The 22,213-nt window shown below is 34.9% G+C and overlaps 6 protein-coding genes across 9 annotated transcripts; 4 read left to right on the forward strand and 2 right to left on the reverse strand.

The window, feature by feature from the left end:
* Positions 1-16: 16 nt before the first annotated feature.
* On the reverse strand, positions 17-3,510 carry LOC128884807 (IQ and ubiquitin-like domain-containing protein). The gene is made up of 6 exons (XM_054138447.1): positions 3,004-3,510; positions 2,698-2,925; positions 2,064-2,611; positions 1,794-1,994; positions 628-1,006; positions 17-467 (listed from the first exon to the last, which is right to left on the reverse strand). Exons 1-6 carry the CDS (start codon positions 3,222-3,224, stop codon positions 362-364), a joined length of 1,683 nt encoding a protein of 560 aa, XP_053994422.1. The 5' UTR covers positions 3,225-3,510; the 3' UTR covers positions 17-361.
* A 126-nt stretch (positions 3,511-3,636) lies between these two features.
* Positions 3,637-8,237, reverse strand: LOC128884785 (N-alpha-acetyltransferase 35, NatC auxiliary subunit). Of its 2 annotated transcripts, none has more exons than XM_054138417.1 (10): positions 8,071-8,237; positions 7,829-7,890; positions 6,502-7,037; positions 6,231-6,423; positions 5,982-6,163; positions 5,581-5,913; positions 5,110-5,502; positions 4,853-5,032; positions 4,677-4,793; positions 3,637-4,601 (listed from the first exon to the last, which is right to left on the reverse strand). In XM_054138417.1, exons 1-10 carry the CDS (start codon positions 8,127-8,129, stop codon positions 4,446-4,448), a joined length of 2,211 nt encoding a protein of 736 aa, XP_053994392.1. In that variant the 5' UTR covers positions 8,130-8,237; the 3' UTR covers positions 3,637-4,445. The 2 variants fall into 2 exon arrangements, with proteins under 2 accessions (XP_053994392.1, XP_053994400.1); XM_054138425.1 differs by having other exon boundaries at positions 4,859-5,032; positions 8,071-8,230.
* A 105-nt stretch (positions 8,238-8,342) lies between these two features.
* Positions 8,343-11,065, forward strand: LOC128884796 (condensin complex subunit 2-like). The gene is made up of 3 exons (XM_054138437.1): positions 8,343-8,505; positions 8,589-8,712; positions 8,826-11,065. Exon 3 carries the CDS (start codon positions 8,900-8,902, stop codon positions 10,892-10,894), a length of 1,995 nt encoding a protein of 664 aa, XP_053994412.1. The 5' UTR covers positions 8,343-8,505; positions 8,589-8,712; positions 8,826-8,899; the 3' UTR covers positions 10,895-11,065.
* A 175-nt stretch (positions 11,066-11,240) lies between these two features.
* Positions 11,241-14,419, forward strand: LOC128884836 (malate dehydrogenase, mitochondrial-like). Its single transcript, XM_054138491.1, has 4 exons — positions 11,241-11,834; positions 11,900-12,286; positions 12,682-13,050; positions 14,304-14,419. The coding sequence occupies exons 1-4, from the start codon at positions 11,391-11,393 to the stop codon at positions 14,307-14,309; spliced, it is 1,206 nt and encodes a 401-aa protein (XP_053994466.1). The 5' UTR covers positions 11,241-11,390; the 3' UTR covers positions 14,310-14,419.
* Positions 14,314-18,522, forward strand: LOC128884814 (endoplasmic reticulum junction formation protein lunapark-B). The gene is made up of 10 exons (XM_054138457.1): positions 14,314-14,626; positions 15,469-15,510; positions 15,582-15,769; positions 15,855-16,041; positions 16,204-16,215; positions 16,338-16,599; positions 16,806-16,967; positions 17,060-17,248; positions 17,309-17,392; positions 17,453-18,522. The coding sequence occupies exons 1-10, from the start codon at positions 14,600-14,602 to the stop codon at positions 17,575-17,577; spliced, it is 1,278 nt and encodes a 425-aa protein (XP_053994432.1). The 5' UTR covers positions 14,314-14,599; the 3' UTR covers positions 17,578-18,522.
* A 430-nt stretch (positions 18,523-18,952) lies between these two features.
* LOC128884822 (nascent polypeptide-associated complex subunit alpha) lies at positions 18,953-21,334 on the forward strand. 3 transcript variants are annotated; one of them, XM_054138462.1, is made up of 6 exons: positions 18,953-19,106; positions 19,880-20,144; positions 20,230-20,349; positions 20,549-20,644; positions 20,726-20,884; positions 21,078-21,334. In XM_054138462.1, the coding sequence occupies exons 2-6, from the start codon at positions 19,890-19,892 to the stop codon at positions 21,090-21,092; spliced, it is 645 nt and encodes a 214-aa protein (XP_053994437.1). In that variant the 5' UTR covers positions 18,953-19,106; positions 19,880-19,889; the 3' UTR covers positions 21,093-21,334. The 3 variants fall into 3 exon arrangements, with proteins under 3 accessions (XP_053994437.1, XP_053994446.1, XP_053994454.1); XM_054138471.1 differs by lacking the exon at positions 18,953-19,106 and adding an exon at positions 19,164-19,701; XM_054138479.1 differs by lacking the exon at positions 18,953-19,106 and adding an exon at positions 19,164-19,616.
* Positions 21,335-22,213: the final 879 nt, after the last annotated feature.

A 22,213-nucleotide genomic window follows, 5' to 3' on the forward strand; every position in this document is an offset into this window, starting at 1 on the left:
ACTACAATCTATTATTTCAATAATCATTTTTATGAATAGTTATTAAATTCAGTATTAATTACCGACCTTTTAGTTAGTGACGCCATCTACTAGCAATAGTGTGACCTATTTTCACTACACACTTGGGTGTTTTCCCACCGATGGCGCCACTAATATTAAACTACACACCCATACTAAACCTCTGAACTTGTTCAGTGCCACTGAATAATAAAAATTGAAAGGAAAATAAGAGGTAAATGATGGTCGTTTCATGTATTGTTCACATTTAATATCTGCACATGAACGAAAGACAATTTTTAAAGATTTTAGACGTCGTATTCAACTATTTAGAACACGTGTGGTTTGCGAGGCACGCATCGCGTTACGTGAAATTATAATCGGCCACTTTAATTGCCGGCTCGTACACCAATTTGTCTTCAATATTCTGAAACGTTTCTCGGAACTTGTTCTCGAACTTTCTCAAGTGCCTGCAACGAATTGAATAGATACGTTACATCTACTTATCAATCATCTCGAAAGTCGTTATATAAACGACATTGTTCGCCCTTCAACTTTTTTCTCTCAATGTCAAAGGCATCAATCCAACCGAACGACCCACCGAAAATAATGCTAAAGGCATACACGTACTTGAAATGATTTTTCGCTAACTGGTGAGACAATAGAATTTGCTCTATCAGGGTTTTCGAGTACACAGTCGCGAGATCTTCGATCCTGCAATGGATCTCAGCTTCTTCTGCAGTCAGAAGGATGCAATTCCACGGTGACCATTCCTTGTTTACATCGTAACGAATCATCTTTAAAAGAAACAGATCCCTGTTCTCGCTGACAACCGAGTGACCGTGCCAAATGTTGTTCACCAGATGGTACATATCGTACTTTTGTATCACGAATGCGACCGTTGACAGAGAATCTTTCGCTTTCTCGTCAGAGCGAACGCAGTTCAAAAGATGAACATAAGGGTCGTAGTTCACGTGCCTGGTGTTTCGCTCGCGCAACCAGGTGCAGGCTTTAAATAAACGAATTTATTTGTTACTCTATACAAAATCCATTAAGGGGGTATTATCGTCCAGAAACTTCAAAACTTCGATTTTTTTGTTGCATTTTCTTATCATTTGGGGTTTTGAAAAAGTGCTTCTGAAATATTAATTTGAAATTCATAGAGCTCTCATAGTTACAGAGGCTTAAAGGCTGTTCACCAGTATTAGTGCTAAATGTATAGCAAACTTTAAACGTGTTTTTCTCACAACAACATTTTTCAAGTCGGGCGCACGTTTTTCTCAAAAACTATTGGACCGACTGACTTCTGGTTTTACACACATTTCGAGGGCACCATCACCTATGGTCTGAACTAGAATTATACCGATAGCTTGAATATTTTAGCCCTGCTCTGATATTTTACTTGACAATTTTACGGGAAAATTAAACCTTAATTTTCAAACAGCTGCGATTCCGATAAAAAATTTAGTACTTACTTAATTCTAATTCAAACGATAACTACGCTCATATTGATTGAAAAAAATATTTGTTTTTCTATCTCAGACGATTGAACGAGCGTCTCACGGCACAACCTGCATAACAACGCATAACTTGTATAGATTTCAATGAAGTATTTCATAAAAATTTGTGTTGTTAGTTGAAACGTGTTTTATTATGCATAAAAAACCCTGGTACTGTAGGTTTGATAGTTTTCGTAAAATTAATTCCTAAAACTTACTGAAAAAACAAACTTCTAGGCGATAATACCCCCGTAAAGAATGTTTTGACAAATGGATAGAACTATCGAAAAGCAATACCAATGCAAGTATGCAGTCTTGTCATTCTTCCATGGACCGTGAACTTGCTGTATGGAAGCAGCTTACGACAACTGTTGCACATTCTCGTCTTAGCTGCGATGGGTTCCCGCAGCTTTTCGTCGTCCACGTTTTTACAGAAATTTTCATCGTCGTTCTGACAACAGCACGAATGCGACGACCGTATGAAGTACAAATAACTATCTATGTCGGCGAACGAAAGAATATTTACAACCTTTCATTAACTAAAAAAAGCCAGAACTTTCTTCTTACAAGCTATTCTTTTCCTGAAGAAGTGCAGCGACATATCCTTCGCAATTCCTCTCGCCAAGTAGTCTAGTTCTTCATCCAGAAGACGAATCAAGTGAAACGCGGCGACGCAGTTGTGCACCTCCAACGATTTCTTCAGCATCGTCAATACCTCCATACGTTCCCCTTGCGTGACGCTATAATTCGTCAAGGAATCGTACATCATCTTCAACTCCCGCGCCTTTTGGTTCCTAGTGGTGACCATCTCCACCAGTTTACCCTTATAACCGTGCCACGTCACCGACTTGCAGTTGACCGTCAGGAACTTGGCGCGCTTTCGGTTTCTGTAACGTGTCATCACAGCTCGTCTCTTCTGATCTATTACATTCAACATCTCCACGGTTTTGTCCAGAATCATATAATTCTCTGCGCATACAGCTGCCCTGAAGAAACGTTGTTTAGCGCAGCTGAGGCGATCGCGTCGCCATTGTTCCACCAGGTCGTACAGCATGTCAAAATCCAGCCGTGATTTCGGATTGGTACGCCTAAGAATCTCTAATTGATGTCGCCTCCTAAATGATTTATCATTACGTCAAGAGTATTCTTCTTTATTAATAGAATAACTTCTCAAGTTAAATACATTTGCCTGCATACGCACTTGTACATCATCTCTGTTTCTTCCTCATACTTTCTGCAATCGTCAACCAGTTCTCGATACTGTCTTGCGTACTCTTTTACGTGCTTTAGCAATTTGTATATTCTGTAGTTCCTTTGAATAATTCTAGCTTTCCCGTCGTGGTCCAACCGTTGCATCATCTCTTCATACGTTTCATAGGGCTTTGACGTCAAGTACTTGTCCGATTCGCTTGATATGAAACAATCTGGCCTGCAAACAAATTAAACAGACATCTTCAATGCTAAAGACATTAAACTAATTTTTCAATTTCGACAAAGACCATCGTACCGCCACATCTGCGTGGGATGATCGCACGGTGTTTGAGTAACTGCGTCGGTCATCCAAATGTATTGCACCATTCTACTGCACGTGTCCTTCGGTGGCATTTTCCGTGGTCCTGTCTGCGACTCGGCGTTTAAATATTTTACATTGATGCGTTTGTGTCGCCATCCGCCCAAAAAGGGTTTCTTTATTCTTCGATCTTCCACTATCAGTCGACAGCAAACCATTTTGAGAAATATTCTTTACTTCGGACTAATCGGATTTGAACTTTAAATCGGTAATACTTATTTATCTGAAACGACGATAAATTATTTTATTCGATGTTGGAAAGTAATAGGTTGCGGATAGAGCCCCGTTTTAGATGTAAAATAATCCGCTATTCATTTTTCTTGTGAATTTACATTTTCACGTTCTACGTTTCGAAATCCTCTGATCACTTCACGCACTTCCGTTTCCGGAGGTGGAAAAGACAGGTTGAAGAAAGTGACCGGGGAGGAGTAGGAGGAGGAAAACATAGTGAAGAAAATGGAAACGGAGGTTTTTGTAAACCTCTCGGGAACACACAATAAACCACGTACCCACACTGATCACTTGAAAGGTCGTTAGCGTTTTGGTAAGATTTAATTCGAGTCAAGGTAATCCAAATGTACAAAATAATAAATACCACTATGTAGACATAATTCTCTTCTTGGACTATTGTTTTTATTAGACATACATCACTTTCTCACGTGAATTTGGTGATTTACAGGTAAACCGTACCTTTCAATCGTATTTACCATTAATTTTACACTCAAATTCATTGTTTCGATTGGGCACAATTTTGTATTTCTGTATTTAACAGACTTTTAACAATGTATAAACCGTGGCGATTTTACACGCAAACAAAGTCAGGTCGCGAGATCAATGAAATTACGGGATCGTTATTATAAAAAAGACTATCATCATGAATGGTTATTTCATAGCTGAAGCCTGCAATATATTCAAAATGTTGCACAATGTCACTAACAACAACTGTTAACAGTTTCCATTGACGAGGTGTAATTACTATACAACATTTCGAGGCTATATATTCTACATTTGTATTTACACTTCGCAACGATCTGTAAATTTCACGAACCTTATCCTCAAACAATCGACACATTCATTCTTAATATCCACATGAATTCATTTAAAACATATACAATTTGTGATAACCTATATACAAACATCATTTTCATTTAGTATAGAAATTTATCCACAAAATATGTACGGCAAATAATACATTTCTGTACAATGAAGGGAGACTCGTTAATGAAAGAAAAAAAAACAATGGAGAGTGGAGGAAGTGGGCGTTTTAAAGGCTGCGTTAAACGGAAAGAAGGCGTCTCAAAAGTTAACAACACAAAAATATTTTTTGCACGGTTAAAGCTAAAATAAATAATGTCATTTGCAACTTGAAATGAGAACTATTACAAAGGTTTCATTTTGGTGAGTTTTATCAGTGGAAAATGTTGATGACATGAAAAGTCGAATACTGGCGGTTCTTTGGAATCCTTTTGATGTCCATCGGCGAGTAATTTCAGAACCACGAAATTTGTCTTTGCCACTTTTAATAAGTCATTAATCTGCAAACCAAAGGATGGTACAATAAATAAAAGAGTTAGAAATACAAAATGACAAAATGTTTTGAATTACTCTACCTCGTTTATAGTGCTGGCATTTGGTGGGTAAAGAGACAACGCTCGATCCAACATATTTCTAGCTTGATAAAAATGTCGACAACCGGCTAAGTACTGCATTTCACTAGTAATCTTCTCCTAAAGAAATAGAAGTTAGGAAATAGAGATCCGTGTTGCACTAACAAAAAACAACTTACACTCACGTTTCTTTTGTGCATCTGAGCATTAGTCATGTCTAAGAATTCTTGATAATGTACCGGTGGCGGAGTCAGTAACGAAGAAAACGGTAATAACCTATGCTCGTATCGAACTCGTTCCGAATCAAATTGTATCTCAGGAAGTGGTATTCTTCCATCCATACGAAAACCAACTAAAGCCTATAAACACACGAATTTCATATCGCCGATTAAGTTGCGTTATTTTCATGCTGTGAAACTGCTGAAGAAAAATTTACTTTATAATATCCTCCACATATATTTTGCATCGCCTGATACATCAATATTTCTAAGTCGTACGGTCTTGGCGTCGATTTTTTCTTTTTATTTTTAGCACTCTTCCTGGCTCCTCTGCCTTTATGCGCATCATTATGTACATCCTGTTCCATTAAAAATGTATCGGCTCTCGTAATAGCTGATACAAGCCATCCATAAAGAAACTCATACAGGTACCAGAATATGTAATGATATTCGTGTACTGAATACAGTTCAAGTTCGAAGCCGCTTAACAAATACATGACCATAACTCGTAGTGTATGATACAAAATCCATGTTCCAAAACAAGCTAGATGCGACCTGGGTGTAACACTTTTTAAAGACAAGGTATGTAAGAACCCATCTACTCTTTCAGCCTGTCGAAATTTTAAACTTGAAACAACTCAACTCTTTTAAGTATCGCATAAACTGATTTTAATTATTTTCAAACTCACTTCATCTTGCAACGCGGCAAAGTCCTCCAATAAATGTGCTAATTTGTCTCTTTGTCTTGCTCTATTGTGACCGGTAAGCTGTAATAAACTACTAAAAAGGCTTACGCAGTGTGACATGAAACTATCAACGTATTCCTTGGCTTGGTGATTTTGAAGTAACGTGCTCTTTGGCATTAAAACCGGCGGCGCGATGAAATTCCGCGCCGCGTCTTTCAAAACATCAGCAAAGTTTTGTACACCAAACACGCGGTTTGTTGTTGGCAAATAAACTATTTGTAGCATTGATCTAGATAATATACACGGACTTTGTCGTGAGAATTCTAGAAAAAAGTCCTAAAAAGAAATCAGTGTACTTGGTATTTATGTCGGAAGTCGCTATTAGCTTGCAAGTCGTTTCTTACCAAAGCTGCGTGAAATCCGTTCTGGTTGGTGATCATAGTGACCGTTCGAAATCTATTCAATAATTCATCCAAATATTTCAGAGCTTCGGTCCTTGGCTTTATTTTAGTATATCTAGGGAATGTTGGTGGCAATAATCTTTGATTCACCATGGGATCGAATCCCATAATATTTGGATAATTTGCTAAAATTAGCAAACAATATGATATATTTCTATAAACAATCCAAGAAGTAATTTTTGAAAAACTCACATATCTCGTCAGCCTTCTCTCCGCGATTTACCGTCTTAATCATAACTTGGATCATATATGAACACGTGGATAATAGTCTATGACAGTCGCTTAAATTTTGTTGCAGTTGCTCTTTCTTCCCCAATAACGATAATATTTGATAAAAGAATTTGGTAAATCTAATTCTGGCATACAGTGCTAATCCACCATTATACTGAAACAAATTAATAATAATACTTCAGTAATTGTTAATTTACTAATTAAGAAATTATTTTAATTTTATTACACCTACTTCTTTCTCAGATTCTATGTCAATTGGTTTTATTCTACTTTTTCTATGTAATTCTTCTTCCACCTCACGCAACATGGATATAGTCTTTTGTTCAGCAATATCTTGTTGCAATCTATAGCCATAAGTAACACTTTGAAAGTCCTCTTCTTCAAACACTAATGCTTTATTGATACAATCCTTAATTATCTCAATTATTTTGTACACAGCATAACAGAAAGTCTTCAAAGGTTTATCCACTATTTGACTGGGTTGATGAAGGTACAAATTAGTAAAAACTGTTTGTGCCAAACTGTGACCTTCTAACCAAGATACTATACACGCATAGGTCGAATCAATTATTCCTATGACTTCAGATGGTGTCAAATTGTCCAATTTCAGTGCACCAGAATTGACAGCTTGTGTGAAAGTACATGGTTTGTTGTTGCCCCGATTACATAGCATACCAGCATCCATTTTTGGATCCATCATTTCAATTGCAGACATTGCTTCGAACAATCCGAACAGATCATCGTGTAAAAGTTCTCCCAGTTCCAGCTCTAAATGAACACATCAATGAAATATTTTATACCAATAGTACGATCTTCCCTATTAATTTTTACCACAAGTCAGTGTAAATTAACTCTAAAAAGACTGTGCCATAGCTGTTATGTTGAAAACTAAGAGGGAGGCTTATAGAGTTTACATATTTTTATTAATAAAGTGATCTTTAAAAACCAGTATCTTAAGCATAATGTTAATTTCATATGATAGGAAATAAATTAAAACCACATTCAACCTTTTAAAAAAGATCAATTCAATGCAAAATTTACTTATAAAGAACAAGCATTACATTACAAACAAAAAATCAACCACTAAATATATACATTAATTCTGTCTTGTTACTTTCTTTTAGCGAGATATGTGTAGCTGAGTTTCTATACCCTTTTGCTTTTTATTTTCTGTTACATACAAGTATTCTTGATAAATCAAAACTAATTTTTAAACATAAATCTTACATACATAAGCTATGATAAATCATTTTTTGTAAGTATAAAAGAGAAATAGGATATTTTTAAGATTCTTTCATTGATGGTCTCAACAAGATCCCCTCATGGTTTTTCTATCATTAAAATCTCAAGGACTAACCCTCTTAAATATACTTCATCAAAAGTAATACTTAAATACAAAACACTGTTTGATTTAACAAAAGGTGCAATATTATTTTAACGGAAAGTGGTCGCGTGTAGAGTGACTTTTATTGTCTTATTTCTAAATGAATGAAAGAAGTAGAAAGGGGGTAAAAATTCGTGAAGCGTTCACAAAGAGAACTAATTTTTAAAATAAGCACCTGTGATGGCTTCGAAAAATTCTTGGGTAATATCCACCCAATTGCAAGTAACTTGGTCGAATCTGCAATGTAAATGTATGTATAAATTAAAAAATATTGCCAAGAATCGCGGAAGGTGTACGTTAGGTTATTTTTCCAAAAGCCCGATCAAGATTGCAGCATTCTTTTCGCCACAATTATATGGAAATGCGTGTAACGTGTAGGTTGATCTCTTTTATTATATTTAATGTCTCATAACTCACTGTGATTCTTTATCCTCGTTCATGTCAACCGAATTCTGTTCTTCCACTATGGTCGCCATTCTTGTGGACTGACCTGTCACATTTAACGGCACTGCCAACAGTCACCAACAGTAAGAAACCATGTTATCGTTTTATCAAAACGGCTATATTTTTCTATTCACTCTAGCGAAGCTTCCAAGTGCTTGAAGCTTCATAGAAATTTCCATTTCTATGTACTTCCATTATTTATACTAAAGTCCCTAGATATACCGACGACTATTCATGTTTTGTTTATCTATAAACCTTAGTTCATATGATTCGTATGTTTCAATAAAATGATTTTAGGAACACTCGTATATTCAAACTTATTCGAATTTACGGTATTCACCTGGTAAATTTTACCAGTATTTTCTGTCGTTGCATGTAATTTTTTGGCAATAACGAATGGATAATAAGGTACGACGAAATAAAGAAAATCTATGTATTTGTTTTTTTCTACAGTTTTAAAGTTTACACGATTATGTGTACGGTCTTTTCAGAATCTTGAGAAGGAATTAAACCTACTGCAACAAGTTCACCAGCAATTGGAAGAGTATCATACTTTATTAGGATTACTAAGAGCGGACTTAGAGAAGATTATTAAAAACTTCACCGCTTTAAAAGGTAAACATTTTTATCTATTCGTTTGTTTTTTAATTAACTAAATAACTTGTATGGAAAACTAAATCATAGACACAAAGCATAACAAAGGAAATAAGTAGAAATATTTCTTTCAGAAAACTAAATATATACGCGTACGAGAATATCTATGAATTGAAATATTGTCCACAAGTCTAAATAAAGTTACAAAATGGCAGCACAAGAAGATGAAATGGATACATTGTTAGAGGGTTCATCAGTTATTCCTCCAAACACTTTGTCTTCCTTAAGAAGGAAATCTATGAATGTACAAAATTCATTGTTAGAAAATAACGATGAAGAAGAACGCTTGGCTCTGCACCGTGAAATGACTACTTCAAATATAACAAATGTAACGAAGAACATTAAACGACAATCTTTGGGTCTTGGCTTTTTAGCACAACTATCGGCACCTGAAATGAAGAATCGTATATATGAATGTATAAAACTTAACAGTGAAAACAAGATTAATTTGAAAAATGCATTCAGCCTTGAAATTATTGATTTCATGACTTACATGATTAAAAAAGAAGATGTTAACATGTCTAATTTGCAAGTAGCCAGTACATCACTGGATGTGAGTACTAAAATTTATGGATATCGTGTAGACAGTGTTCACACAGAAATATTGAAAATGGTTGGTGGATTAGACACAGAAGTTGAAGCAACAACAGATGATTTGTCCAAAGACACAAACAATGTTCAAATAAATAATGTAAATGATTCAAGTAAAACAAAAAAAGCAAAACGAAAAAAAACTAAACATAATATTTTTAGTGTTGTGGATAATTTGAAAGGAAATGCTGAAATATTGAAACCTTCACTGTGGTTGATGGAAAATGATAATTCACAAACTGCAAATACATTATATCAAGCAATGCTACCAAATCATGCCAACTCCAAGTTTTATTTACATGAATACAATGATATCATTGTTGATACTGTAGAATCAGAAACAAATATGAAAAATTTAGAAATAGATATACTGCATATAGAAGAATTTTTTGAGTTGAAAATATGTCCACCTTTGACTAGTTTTGATTTTCATGGCTGGACCAATGAAGAAAAAACTGATAAAGAAATCAAAGATACACAACCAGAGGAGAATAAAGAGAATAGATTTCAATTTAACTTGGATGCCAGTTTACCATCAGGAGATGAAATGGCTCATGTTGATGATCATTACTTTGATGTTCCCGACACTGAAGAAGATATGGTAGACAAGTGTGTTGCAATAGAAAAACCAGTGGAGAAAGTTGTTGATCTCCGTCAACTTGTGATTCACACTGGGTTAACAAAAACATCTGAATATTCTTTTCTTCAGAAAAATTCGAATATTCACTGGGCTGGTCCTTCCCATTGGAAAATAAATAGTTTTAAAAAACTTTATGGAGAGAGTAAAATCATAGAGAAATGTCACCAAGAACAGGGTACAAAGAAGAAGGAATTCGTGATACATTATGATGAGAATACAAAGAAAGCTGTACTACGAAAGTTTTCACCAGGTCTAGCTTCAAGATTGGAAGTTAAGTCCGCCATGATAGAATGGCAGGAAGAAACTCTCACGCTACCGCGAGATATGCATTACAATATTGCAAGTGCTTTTAAACTGTATCTTCATAAACACATATACTTAAGTACAAAAAACAAGGATTTATTAGATGTGACTCATATATCTGACATAGAGGATTACAACTATGGTAATGCTAATGATACGTTAGATTATTGTCCTAATATTCCTAACGAAGATTACAGAATAAACGAAGAAAATGGCGAACCAGAAACTCAAATGATGTTTACTGGAGATAATCTAGTTGCTATGCCAAAATTAACAAATAAGAATACCATCGTGTATAGTCTTCGTGAAAAAAGGATTGATATGCGACAATTAAAGAAATGTATTTGGAAAGCGCTGATTACGAATAATAATAACACACATGTAAATACAGAAAGTACAGAAGTACAGCAGGAACCCTTGGATAAAATGAAAGATAGTAAAAATTTTAGCGAAATTTACGGAATGTTGACAGGCATGTTAACAGAAACTAATGCAGAGACACTAAGTTTTCCCATTCCTTTTGTATCTCTGTTACATTTGGCAAATGAAAAACAATTAGAATTAAAATCTTTTTCAGACCTGTCTGACATTACTATATTGCCAAATTAAATGTATCCCAGTTACGTATTTATCAAGTATTATAAAAGTTTATGTAGGAAGTCGTTAAATATTATACTCTTATTGATTCAATTTAAATAGGTACCTTGTTTCACAAACTATTAATTTTTTTGTTACTTTTTTAGACAAATATGAAAACTATATAATAAAGAAAAACTTTCTAAGCAAACATGTTGTTTCATTGTTTAGAAACTTGCAATGTTATAAAAAATAATCATTATTATTTTTGCAGTTATTGAACCCGAACATGCAACAGCAAAATTTCAACAACCTCGTTCAAAAGACTAACATTGGAATAAAACTAAAATTGCGAATAAGTGTTACTTCAATCGTTTACATAAATTTGTTATTTATTTATTTTGTACAAAATCGTTCAATTGTTCGTTAGATATTTTTATTAACTTTTAATCAATAACCTAAGTTTCCTCTAAATTACATTTTCCATATATTTCACGAGTCCCGGTGGTACTAAACAAAATTATCATCAATGACTTCTGCTGCAAGATCGACCATGATCGAAACACAACGTTGTTTTCTGAAGTTCATTGGAAAATGTACATCACGCCGTCACTGTCGAAGTATTTCGAAAATGCCGACTGACGATGGGAAAGTCAAGAACAAAGAGTGCAGCGAAAATGACCAAAACCCAGAACCAGCATCAGACTCCAATGACACGAAGAATTCCAAATTCAAGGAGTACGATTGCTTTTTGCCAGATCGAAAAGGTGACGTACAAGTTTGTATAATCGGAGGAGGCGAGACATCGATTTACACGGCTGTTCTTTTAAAGCAATCTCGAATGATAAAACACGTGCATCTGGTGGACGCACAAAACTCGATGGCTGGTGCAGTTTTGGATGCAAGTCATATCGACACGTCTACCCGTATAAAGTACTTTAAGAGGAAGAATATAAAACATGCCCTCAAGGAAGTACGTTTCCATCTTTCTAGTCTAAATTATTAAGAAATTAAAAAATTCATTTATATCATCCACAGACGAATATTATCGCGCTGATGGATGAAAGGGATCCAAATACGATAGATTCAAATCTTCCTGCTCAGTTTGAGGCTCTGACGGCGTACACGTGCGAAATGGCCGAGCAAATGGTAACAGTCAGCTCGGACGCTTTGGTAGCCGTTTTTGCTCGACCAGTCACAACAACGCTTCCAATGGTCTCCGAGATCTATAAACTCGCCGGATGGTGGGATCCAGACAGGATCATCGGCTCCACCTCTCACGAACGCATGCGAATGGAGGCAACGACTGCCAATCTCTTAAATCTGAATCCTGCATTCCTATCAATCCCCATGGTCGGTGGGGCAGATCCGTATACCATTGTTCCGCTTTTATCGCAAGCTTGTCCAATCAACCGATTCACCAATGTATGAAAATACAGTCATCCAGATTAGATTATACTTCCGCTTTCCAACAAATATTGACTGTATAATATTGATCATATAATACGCGATAAGATTGGAACGTACATTCTTGAGTACTTATTAATCACTTGACGGGTTTTGTTTCTGTACGGAACACGATTCTTTAATGTAGAGCAGTGTTTCTCAAACGTCACCTTTCCATGGACCTAATTTTTATACAGTCTACCTTGTATTACATGCTTTTATTTTCTGGGCACCCTCGCGGACCACAGTTTGAGAACCACTGACGCAGTTGATTCCGTCAGCGGTTATTTTCCCAGATATTATGTCAATATTTCCTCGATTCATCTTTACACAAAGTTGATCAAATTTCTGATGTAACGAAGTATTATGCGTAGACGCAACACGACATGCTGATGCGATCCCTGCGCGACTCGGACAAAGAGATGGCGAACATCGAATCCAGGGGACCGACATTGTCAGCTGGAGCAGCCGCTGCTAAGTTAATTCTCGCCCTTGCCGGTGGACTTGGCGGATTTGCAAACGTCGTCAACTACGCTTACGTGCGATCAAACGTGATGCCAGGCTGTCGATTTTTTACCAGCAAGTTACATTTCGGCCCAGGTGGCGTACAGAAAAATTTCGGCCTGCCAAAAATGTCGCCAGCGGAAATAGCGCACCTCGAACAAGCGATCCCGTTCATTAACCAGTACACTGAAATGGCAATGAAAGCGGCTTTCGGACGTAGAAGCGTCAAGCTAAAATGTGTATGAACTCATTCCTTCTCATACATAATTTAATAAAATCACTATTATTTAACAAAACAGTCTTATATTAAACGGGATTTCGTCATGGTAATAGCCACCGATCATGTCTTTGTTTTTCATGCAAAGCACGTTTTACTAAATAGTTCAATGGTTACATACACGTTGAAGCAGATACAAACCGAAAAATACCGGTACTAATTTCGATTGTCACGTCTTTCCAGTTTTAACCGACACCGTAATAATTCCTGTCTTTGTATCTTTTTGTTTCATATAAGATTGTATTCCACGTATTATTATACTCAAGCAAAAATAGTAGTATTAATATATCGATTTCTCCGAGCGATCGAGTGTAACACGTCAGCTCTATTTATATATATATCTACTCAAATGTTTCATGCGTACGTCCAACGGCGTCAACGTTTATTTCGCTTGTTGCATTTCTTCCTTATCGGTACAGGAAGCTTACGTTTCTCCGAGCAATTTCGTTCCCTATCTGATACCATGAGTACTCGTTCGTGGCTCAGTTCGTTTTGCACGGTTTCAAACGGTGCGGCGATTGTTATTCCGGTTAATTTTTGACGAGAACGTACCACGAAGTAGTGAGTCTTTGGGCTTCGTTTGTACGCGAACTTATCTTATCGGTACTGTAATCGTATAAATATTTCTATACCTTATTCTACTGTAAAAAGTGACAAGGAAGAAAAGGAATACTCGACGGGTTACTTTAAAATCACCGAAACTTTTTTGTAGACAGAACTATCATTTACTTTTTATTTAATTCGCAAATGCAGCTTAGCTGTTAGAAAGTTAAAGTAGCATGGATAAGAACTGCACTAAACTTCCAAAGAAGACTTCTATAATTCTTTAAATACTTCAAATGATTTTTTAATTTTCTAATTTTTTTAATAATTCTGATTATGAATACAACATGAAGAATTTACAGCTAGTCTGAACAGATTATTTATAATCTTCCAATGAAGGAAAATCATACAAATGACTGAATTCTTTCATAAAGTTCTAATAAGTTAAATTTTAAATGTTTACCTGTTTATACAGTAACGACGTGTGCTTATTACTTTTATATAATCATAATATAATTTCGAAAAAGTACATGTCAATAAACAAATTGTATCGGTGAAAATTAATATCGATGACATAGAAAGTCAAAATCGTTTTCGGTGAAACATATTTCGACGATTTTAAAGAACCTATCCTCGACATCTGTTGATTCGCCGATATATTTTCACGTTCAGGAATAAACAGCGCGCCAACGGAGAATACATATTTCCTTCACGATTTGATCGCCTATATCATGCAACTGGCGTTTGCGATGTGTTCATAGATTATTCAATCTATAAATATCGAAACAAAACTTGGAGGGATTTAAATTTGGATCGTACGACTGCACGAAGATACCGCCCGGCTAGTCTATTTTAAAATTTGCACGAATCTCTTGTTTTGACTTTGACACTTTACGTACGAGGAGCATTATCTTCGTTCAAGGAACAATTTCGCGAATCGTTAAGGATTTTATTGAAGTGTCTACAACATGGGGATCATACTATCAAGATTTCGTGTAAGTTTGTGTCAATATTTACGAAATTGATGTTAACTTTCACTGCTAATTTTAAGGTTAACGGGTTGCCATATCATACTGCTTTACTATGCATTTAGGAATTATTTTGTAGCAATACTTTCCTGAAGCGATTTAGTTATCGATGGCGAACAATATTTTGTTTACTTAATCATAAGATTTAATCTTAATATTCATATGAATTTACGGTTGACAGTTTTTTGAGGTTAAGCGCGAAGATAAGGATCTCAATGAAGCTTCATAAAAAAACTAACATACGTGTATCTTTTTATAAGTAAATTGTACATACTACTTTTATAATATTGTAATTTGCGACTCAAATATTTTAACCTGTATTGTTAAAAACTCTTACATTCGATGATTAGTCAAAATGGAACATAATTTATGCAGTAAACTTATCATGCGATTCAAAATTACCATTCAATGGCATTACATTGATCCTGTTTGAATATTTCATTGTTGATCTAAAAATATGCAAAAATAACACTGGGGACACCTCTTACTTTCATAACCATTGTTCTAAACTATGACTTGTAAAGTAATCCTATCAATAAGTTTGTAAACATGCTATCATGTAAATACATGCTTTTTTAAAGAAATGTAAAATTAATTACTCTTGGTTACCTGGCGAAAACTATTAAAAGCGATGAATTAATATGCTGTACATGTAGTGGTAACCTTACACATTAATTATTATTCCCTGCACATAGTTGACTCATGATAATGACTACATTTGATTCTATAAATTAAGCTTCTTCCACAGTTGTATGTATATGTAGATATGAGTATAAATATGATAAATATGAGTACCTTGCACATTTCAGAAAAAGAAAACTACTATTGAAATTTTAGAGGACCTTGACAAGGTAGGGAACTTACATTTTTTTAAATATAGCAGTAAGATTTTAAATGTTATAACAAATGTCTTTTCCAACAGAAAATTAGGGAAATAGAAAGATATGGACACACTACAGAACAGAGGCACAAAAGAATTGTTGGGACTCTTATTCTTTACAGTGTCATACTTTATGTTATAACAGCATTCATATTTTATTTCTGTTTTTTCCCAGCATCGTTATATGATCAAATATTTTATATCATTCCATTGTTAATGTTTCCACTTTTGTAAGTGTTATGACTTCCCATGAAATTTATTCATTTATTTTTTCGAGTTACTTTCAACCCCTAATTAAATGTTTTATTGCCACAGAATTTTGCTTACAAAGAAATTGGTTACATGGTATTATAAACGTAAAATTTCTGAAAATGAAGAAAAATTAAGTACAATGCAGACAGAGAAAAAGAAAATTCTAGATGAAGTCACTGAAACAGAGACCTATAAAAAAGCTAAAGAAATTCTCTTAAAGTTTGCTCCAGATCAGTTGAAAATGACATCTGTAAGTAAGAACAGAACACAATTTAGAATGTTTGTCAAATTAAATTTAATAAAAATTGATAAATGAGTTTTTCATAATTTCAATTATTATATATATTTTTTCTATTTAATTTCTATTCAAATTTGTTTCCATTAACTAAATTTTCCTTCTATTTTTTTTCAGTTAACTCCGCAGGTTCGTAGTTTATATTCATTAACTTCTTTTTAAACAAAAACATTTAATTTGCGCGTAAAAGTTCTTACAAGTAGTAAGAAAGGAGAGGATAAACGTTGCAGTAAAAGAAATTTTTATTTTAGCCAATATTTAGAGTATCAACACCAATAGAAACAACTCCAAATGTAAGAACTAGTGTACCACAAAATGTAGTATCCCCATCGTCTAGTGGTGAAAAATTGAGAAGAAGAGTAGTAACAAGTCAAAATCAACCATTAAATGTGCAAAGTGGAATGCCCACTAATACTGGCCTTGTTCCCGTTGGCGCGGCTCCCATTCGCAACACACCAATCACTCCTTTCCAGAGTGGTAGTAGACCAGTTACTACTCCAGCTATGGGTTATCGTTAGTATTGTTAGGATTACAGTTGTCCATTCCAGATTTTAAAAAATTTTTCACGCATTCTTTAACTGTATAAGTTATGTAATTGTTTTATAAGTAGAAAATTTTTGTTTATTTAAATTGATTAATATTAAATGAAAAATAACAAAAGGTAGACGTTATAGATGTGTTGTTTACATTAGGAAATTATAAAGTTTATTGTTTCCTAGGATCGCCTTTGCCGCGCCCGGTGTTTCCTCGTCAAAGAACTTACTTAGATCGATTTATTGATTACATAGTTGGCGATGGTCCATCGAATCGATACGCACTTATTTGCAAACACTGCGAGTCGCATAATGGAATGGCATTAAAAGAGGAATTCGAATATTTTGGTAAACATTTATCATAAACTACAAGAAGAGTTAAGTATAAAGATTCAATGATAACACTATATGTTAAAAATATATGTGCTTTTCTTTTATAGGATTCAGATGTTGTTATTGCAACTTTTGGAATCCCGCAAGAAAACAGAAGTCATCTGCACCGAAATTGGAGTTTAATACTTCTCAAAATAGTTCATCATCTACAAATACACCTGAGCACGCGATATCTAATACAAATGTAGAACAAACAAAACATTCAGAAACGGAGCTATCAAGTCCATCAGATACAGGTTTGGACACATTTATTTTGCGTTTAACAATTTCTTTTTCTAATTATATACACGTTTTAGACTCTGATATTGAAGTAGTTGAGAAACCAACGGAAATATCGGAAGATACTGTACAGGCTACCGCACAAGTAAAAAAAGAATATGGTAAGTAACAATTTTATTAATATAGTTAAATATTTCTTTATAAATAACTATAAACTATAGATGAGCCTGACAAGGAAGAAGTCAATCTGGAAGAAGTCAATCCAGAAGTAACCAATCCAGAAGTAGTAGCGAATAAATCCGATGAAAGTGTTGAAAAGATGGAGGTTGATGAATCTTTCTCTTAACAAGAACAAGTTCTTGAAGAACTTGCGACATGAAACTTTTTGTTATGAACTGCACTGCAATTGGTGTTGTAGTATATAGGTGTATAGGTATTTATGTATAGCGGAAATGAAAATACTATATTACTTAAATAGTTTATGAAGAAACGTATCGTACCATACTTAACGGTAGATTGTAATATAGTATTTGCATTTGCTATATAAATATTATATTCTCGTATTTGAATGAAAAGTCATTCCAAATTGTTCGTGTCTAATTCTTGTTAGGAATTTGCGTAACTGTATAATGAAGCAAAATGATCACAAGTACTTAGAAGATATTGTTAAAATAATATCTCGTCAATCCTTTCAAAATATTTTTGCTTCATCTATCTGTTACCTATAAAATCGTGAAATTTTATAATATATTGAAGAATTTTTAGAAATCGTTTATTCTTGTAAAAAATCGTAAATTATCTGAAGCATTATAAAAAATGCCCACGTTGAAAATTGTAGTCAATAATCAATTTTATGCAAGACTGCTTATCTTGTCAATAGTGGACATTAGTATTTATAGTAGTTAAAATCGTTCCTTTTCTTTTTTTTTTTATGAAATCAGTAAATTTGATTTTACATTCAAATAATCTTCTGTTTTTTTTTTTATTATTAAATACTGCTTTTGTACTCTTAAAAGAAGATAATGTGAATCAAGATTGAATCTTATATTTTTTTTAACTGAATTATCTTCTATTAAACTCAGTGTAAGTATTATTATAACAATATATATTTTGTGCTCTATTAATGTGCCGAGAAAAATTGGTATTCGATAAAGTATACAATAATTACAGTTAATTTTCAGTTTATTGATTAATGTAAAACTTGATGTGATTCAAAACTTGTATTTACATGGTGATCAAAACTGTTCGAATAATTGTTGAAGGAAATATACTTTTAAATTAAATTACGTAATATTAGCATTTTTTTCAATTATAATAAATAACAGTAGATATCAAAGGAAACTAAAATAAAATTTCTTACATTCTCCGATCAAAGAAAGGATCCATTGGCTTGGATTGATGTACGTAAATTCGTAATTTGTACATACGTATTAACAGCAATAAAGAACTTTTATAAATTTTCAATATATTTTCGTTCGTAGCCATGTTTGCAGACCTTAATTTGAGAAAACTAGGGTAGATGAATTCGCGCGCAAAACAGCTGTATGTTGCGAAAGAGTGGGGATAGTCAGGATCCTAGTAACTTTCTCCTTAGATAATATACAAACATTTTTACAACTTTTCCGTTAGGCTTTGTAGATAACGTGAAATATAAGCATTAATCTAAACTCCTCAGAATGTTTGATAATTTAAGAAAATTATCAACACAAAATCGCAGGTTGCAATGGGAATAAATATAAACGTTTAAATGCGCCCTTAAAGAAGCGTTCTGCGTTCAGAAAAGCGCAAAACTATGCTCGGTCTAGCACACGCGTGAATTGGTCTCAGTTTACATGGTAAAAATAGTGCTTGGTCGTCGACGGACTATCGTTCGAGGTAAATCTAACGATTTTTTCGGCATCGTTCAGCAACGATGCTAAAAGAGCGCGAATATCGTGAGACGAGTAACCAACGTAGCTTCCCATACCAATCATATCGTGTGATACGGCTTATTGTCAACGATGAACGTGCGAGATGTTTGTGCCTCGATGATCTTTATACCCAAAATTCGCCGTCCACGATAACACTATTAAAACGTACACGAGTCTAAAAAGGTCGCAACCACGTTACTTGCGTCCCTCGTAATTCCTATAAGCCTGTCGCAATACCGCAAACAACACAGGAAGTTTGTCAGTCGCGTTCCTGCTAAGTATTTTTCGACTGCCTTCAGTGGGCGCCATAACAACCGTCCATTTGTCTGTGACAATCATCGCGCGATAAGTGTTTACTATTCGCGCACGATTACGTTGCAATCGCGTATAATTTCCAGTCCGTTGTCGGATTTTATTAACTTTGCGTTCGCCTCAGTCAAATCACGTATTTTCATTGAAAATCGTGGCATGTTCGGTGAGTGCATTAGGTGGGGCGGATTTTGTTAACCCGGTATCAAACACGTGTGGTTCTATTTCGTGAAACAATTGAGTTTTGCTTTGTAAGTCGTACTTAGAATTTCAAGTGTTTCTGTTACTTTCATTTTTTTCTATATTCATTTCATTTTTTCATACTTACAAGAATTGTATTCTGTGGGTCAACTTCAGTATATGGCTGTTGTGAAACCTAATCCAAGGTAGAATGAAAGAAATAATATTTATCGTCATGGTTTTTTGCAGATCAACAAATATGCCTGAACTAACTGAACTTGACAAAGCTGCAAGCTCTGAACCTACCAAGGTTGAAGCTGCAGCTGCTGGATCTGGAACTGATTCGGACTCAGATGATACTCTCCCAGATTTGGATGATGCAGGTGCTGGAGGTACTGTTGGTTTCCCAGGAACCACTGTTCCTGGTCTTCCTATTGACATGGTGTCTAAGGCCAAACAAAGTCGTGGAGAGAAAAAAGCTAGGAAACTCATGAGCAAACTAGGATTGAAACCTGTATGTTGAATGTATTTGTGCCTTTTACTACGCTCTTGCTTTATAATGGCAATAAATATTTTAATGTATTTTCCATTATGTTCAGGTTCAAGGAGTCAACAGAGTAACCATCCGCAAATCAAAGAATATTCTCTTCGTAATCAACAAGCCAGATGTGCTGAAAAATCCGGCCTCGGATACTTATATAGTATTCGGCGAAGCCAAGGTGGAACTTCAAAATATTTTTTTACATTTTATTTTTGTAATTTTATTGTATCGCGCGAATGATGATTTTTTATAGTTTCGCAAATTATTAGCTGAAAATATTTGTTGAGAAATTCCTTGGCAGACTGATATTTAGTAAATAGATTTTTTTTTAATATACTTATTTTACTGACTTGTGAGAAAAAAATATCCTTTTGCAGATTGAAGATCTCAGTCAGCAGGCCCAAATGGCTGCAGCTGAGAAGTTCAAGGAACCGCCAGTTATTCCGGCAACTGAAGCTGGTGGTAGTACTACGGTAAGTTATACAATTTTATCTATTTTAAAAGTTATGGAATGTATGAGTTCAAGGTTACACGTAATCATCTTTTTCTTGTAGGTTGTTGCACCTATACAAGAAGAGTCGGAGGAAGAAGTCGACGAGACAGGCGTCGAAGAAAAGGACATTGAACTAGTAATGTGTCAAGCCAACGTGTCTCGAGGGAAGGCTATTAAAGCTCTTAAAAATAATCAGAACGACATTGTCAATGCTATTATGGTAAGTTTCCGAAATCAACTAGCTAGTGTTTTTTTTTTCAACGCTATATGATGATACATCCTATGGTTTCGTATGTTTACTACAGAGTGAAAATATTGTTGAAAATCTTGGCAGACTGATGAAATTTCGATACAATAAATATTTCTCTGCGTTCAATTTGAAACACTCAGTCGATGATTTTCGTGTATTTCAGGAATTGACGATGTGATGAACCTGCTTAGCGGTAGGGTGCGCTACGTCGTAGCTTGCATTGTGAGGTCGTCTTATTTTATCATCTGCGTCATCAGGAAAAAACATCGTCCTTCTTTTTGTCTCATTACATTGAAAGGATAAAGCTCGAATACTGAGAGACCGGAATTCGCACGGAGGCCGTGATGCTTGGCTCAGAAAAAAAATCCACATGTATATACATAATTCATATGAAAAAAAATAAATACACTAAGGATAGTATGGGAAAGTGTTACTTTTTTGTGGTGGTTATCACGTACCGCTAAATTGCATAAGATGTTAATCAATAAAATAAGTCTGAAGTTGAAACAGAAATTATTATCGACCTCTACCATTTTACAGAAACGGTGTGAACTATTTTCACTACAAACTTGTGCGTACTTTTGACACTAGATGGCGCCATTAACATAGTGTTTTTTACCGACACGTGTCGATATATTACCATACTGACAAATCCCGCCATCTATCAGTAAAAATAGGAACTATTCGAGAACAAACTTGAGCGTTTTCCTGATAGAGGCGCTGACCAAACATCAAAATTTTAGTTCGATCTACTCACCGCTAGATGGCTATACTGTCGAATGCGCCAAATTTAAACATTATTTATAAATTAGCGCCAGAATACATTCTACAAATGGAACCTCATTTAAATCACATATACTTTGAGCAAGAAACAATAATATAATTAACGACAAGAAGCTAGTTGTTACTAGTAGAACAGCGACAATATCGAGACAGCTTTTTGCTAAGTTCTAGTGTACGAAGTAATTATTTCAACGACAGAAGTTTTTCATCTCGATGGGAGGGTTTAACGGGGATCATTTTTGCATCCTCTCCTTCTCAGATCGCTGTGCGTGGTCTTATAGCTCCGACGATAGAAAAACAGGGATGATACGTCGCAATTCGCAATGTCGGTGCTCTACGGAAGTTTTATAAGTCGTTTCGCGCACGTGTCGCGACGTACACCACCTAGGGTCGGAAAAAGCTTGATATTAGAGCGGTGGACGTGCCATCCTCTCTATCCGCCTGGGAGAATCCGCTAATATTTGAGATTTCGGTCTCGTATATGACGCTACCCACGGTGACATCTGGCAAGGATCT

This window comes from Hylaeus volcanicus, chromosome 1 (genome assembly GCF_026283585.1).
Source record: "Hylaeus volcanicus isolate JK05 chromosome 1, UHH_iyHylVolc1.0_haploid, whole genome shotgun sequence".
Classification (NCBI taxonomy): Eukaryota; Metazoa; Arthropoda; class Insecta; order Hymenoptera; family Colletidae; genus Hylaeus; species Hylaeus volcanicus.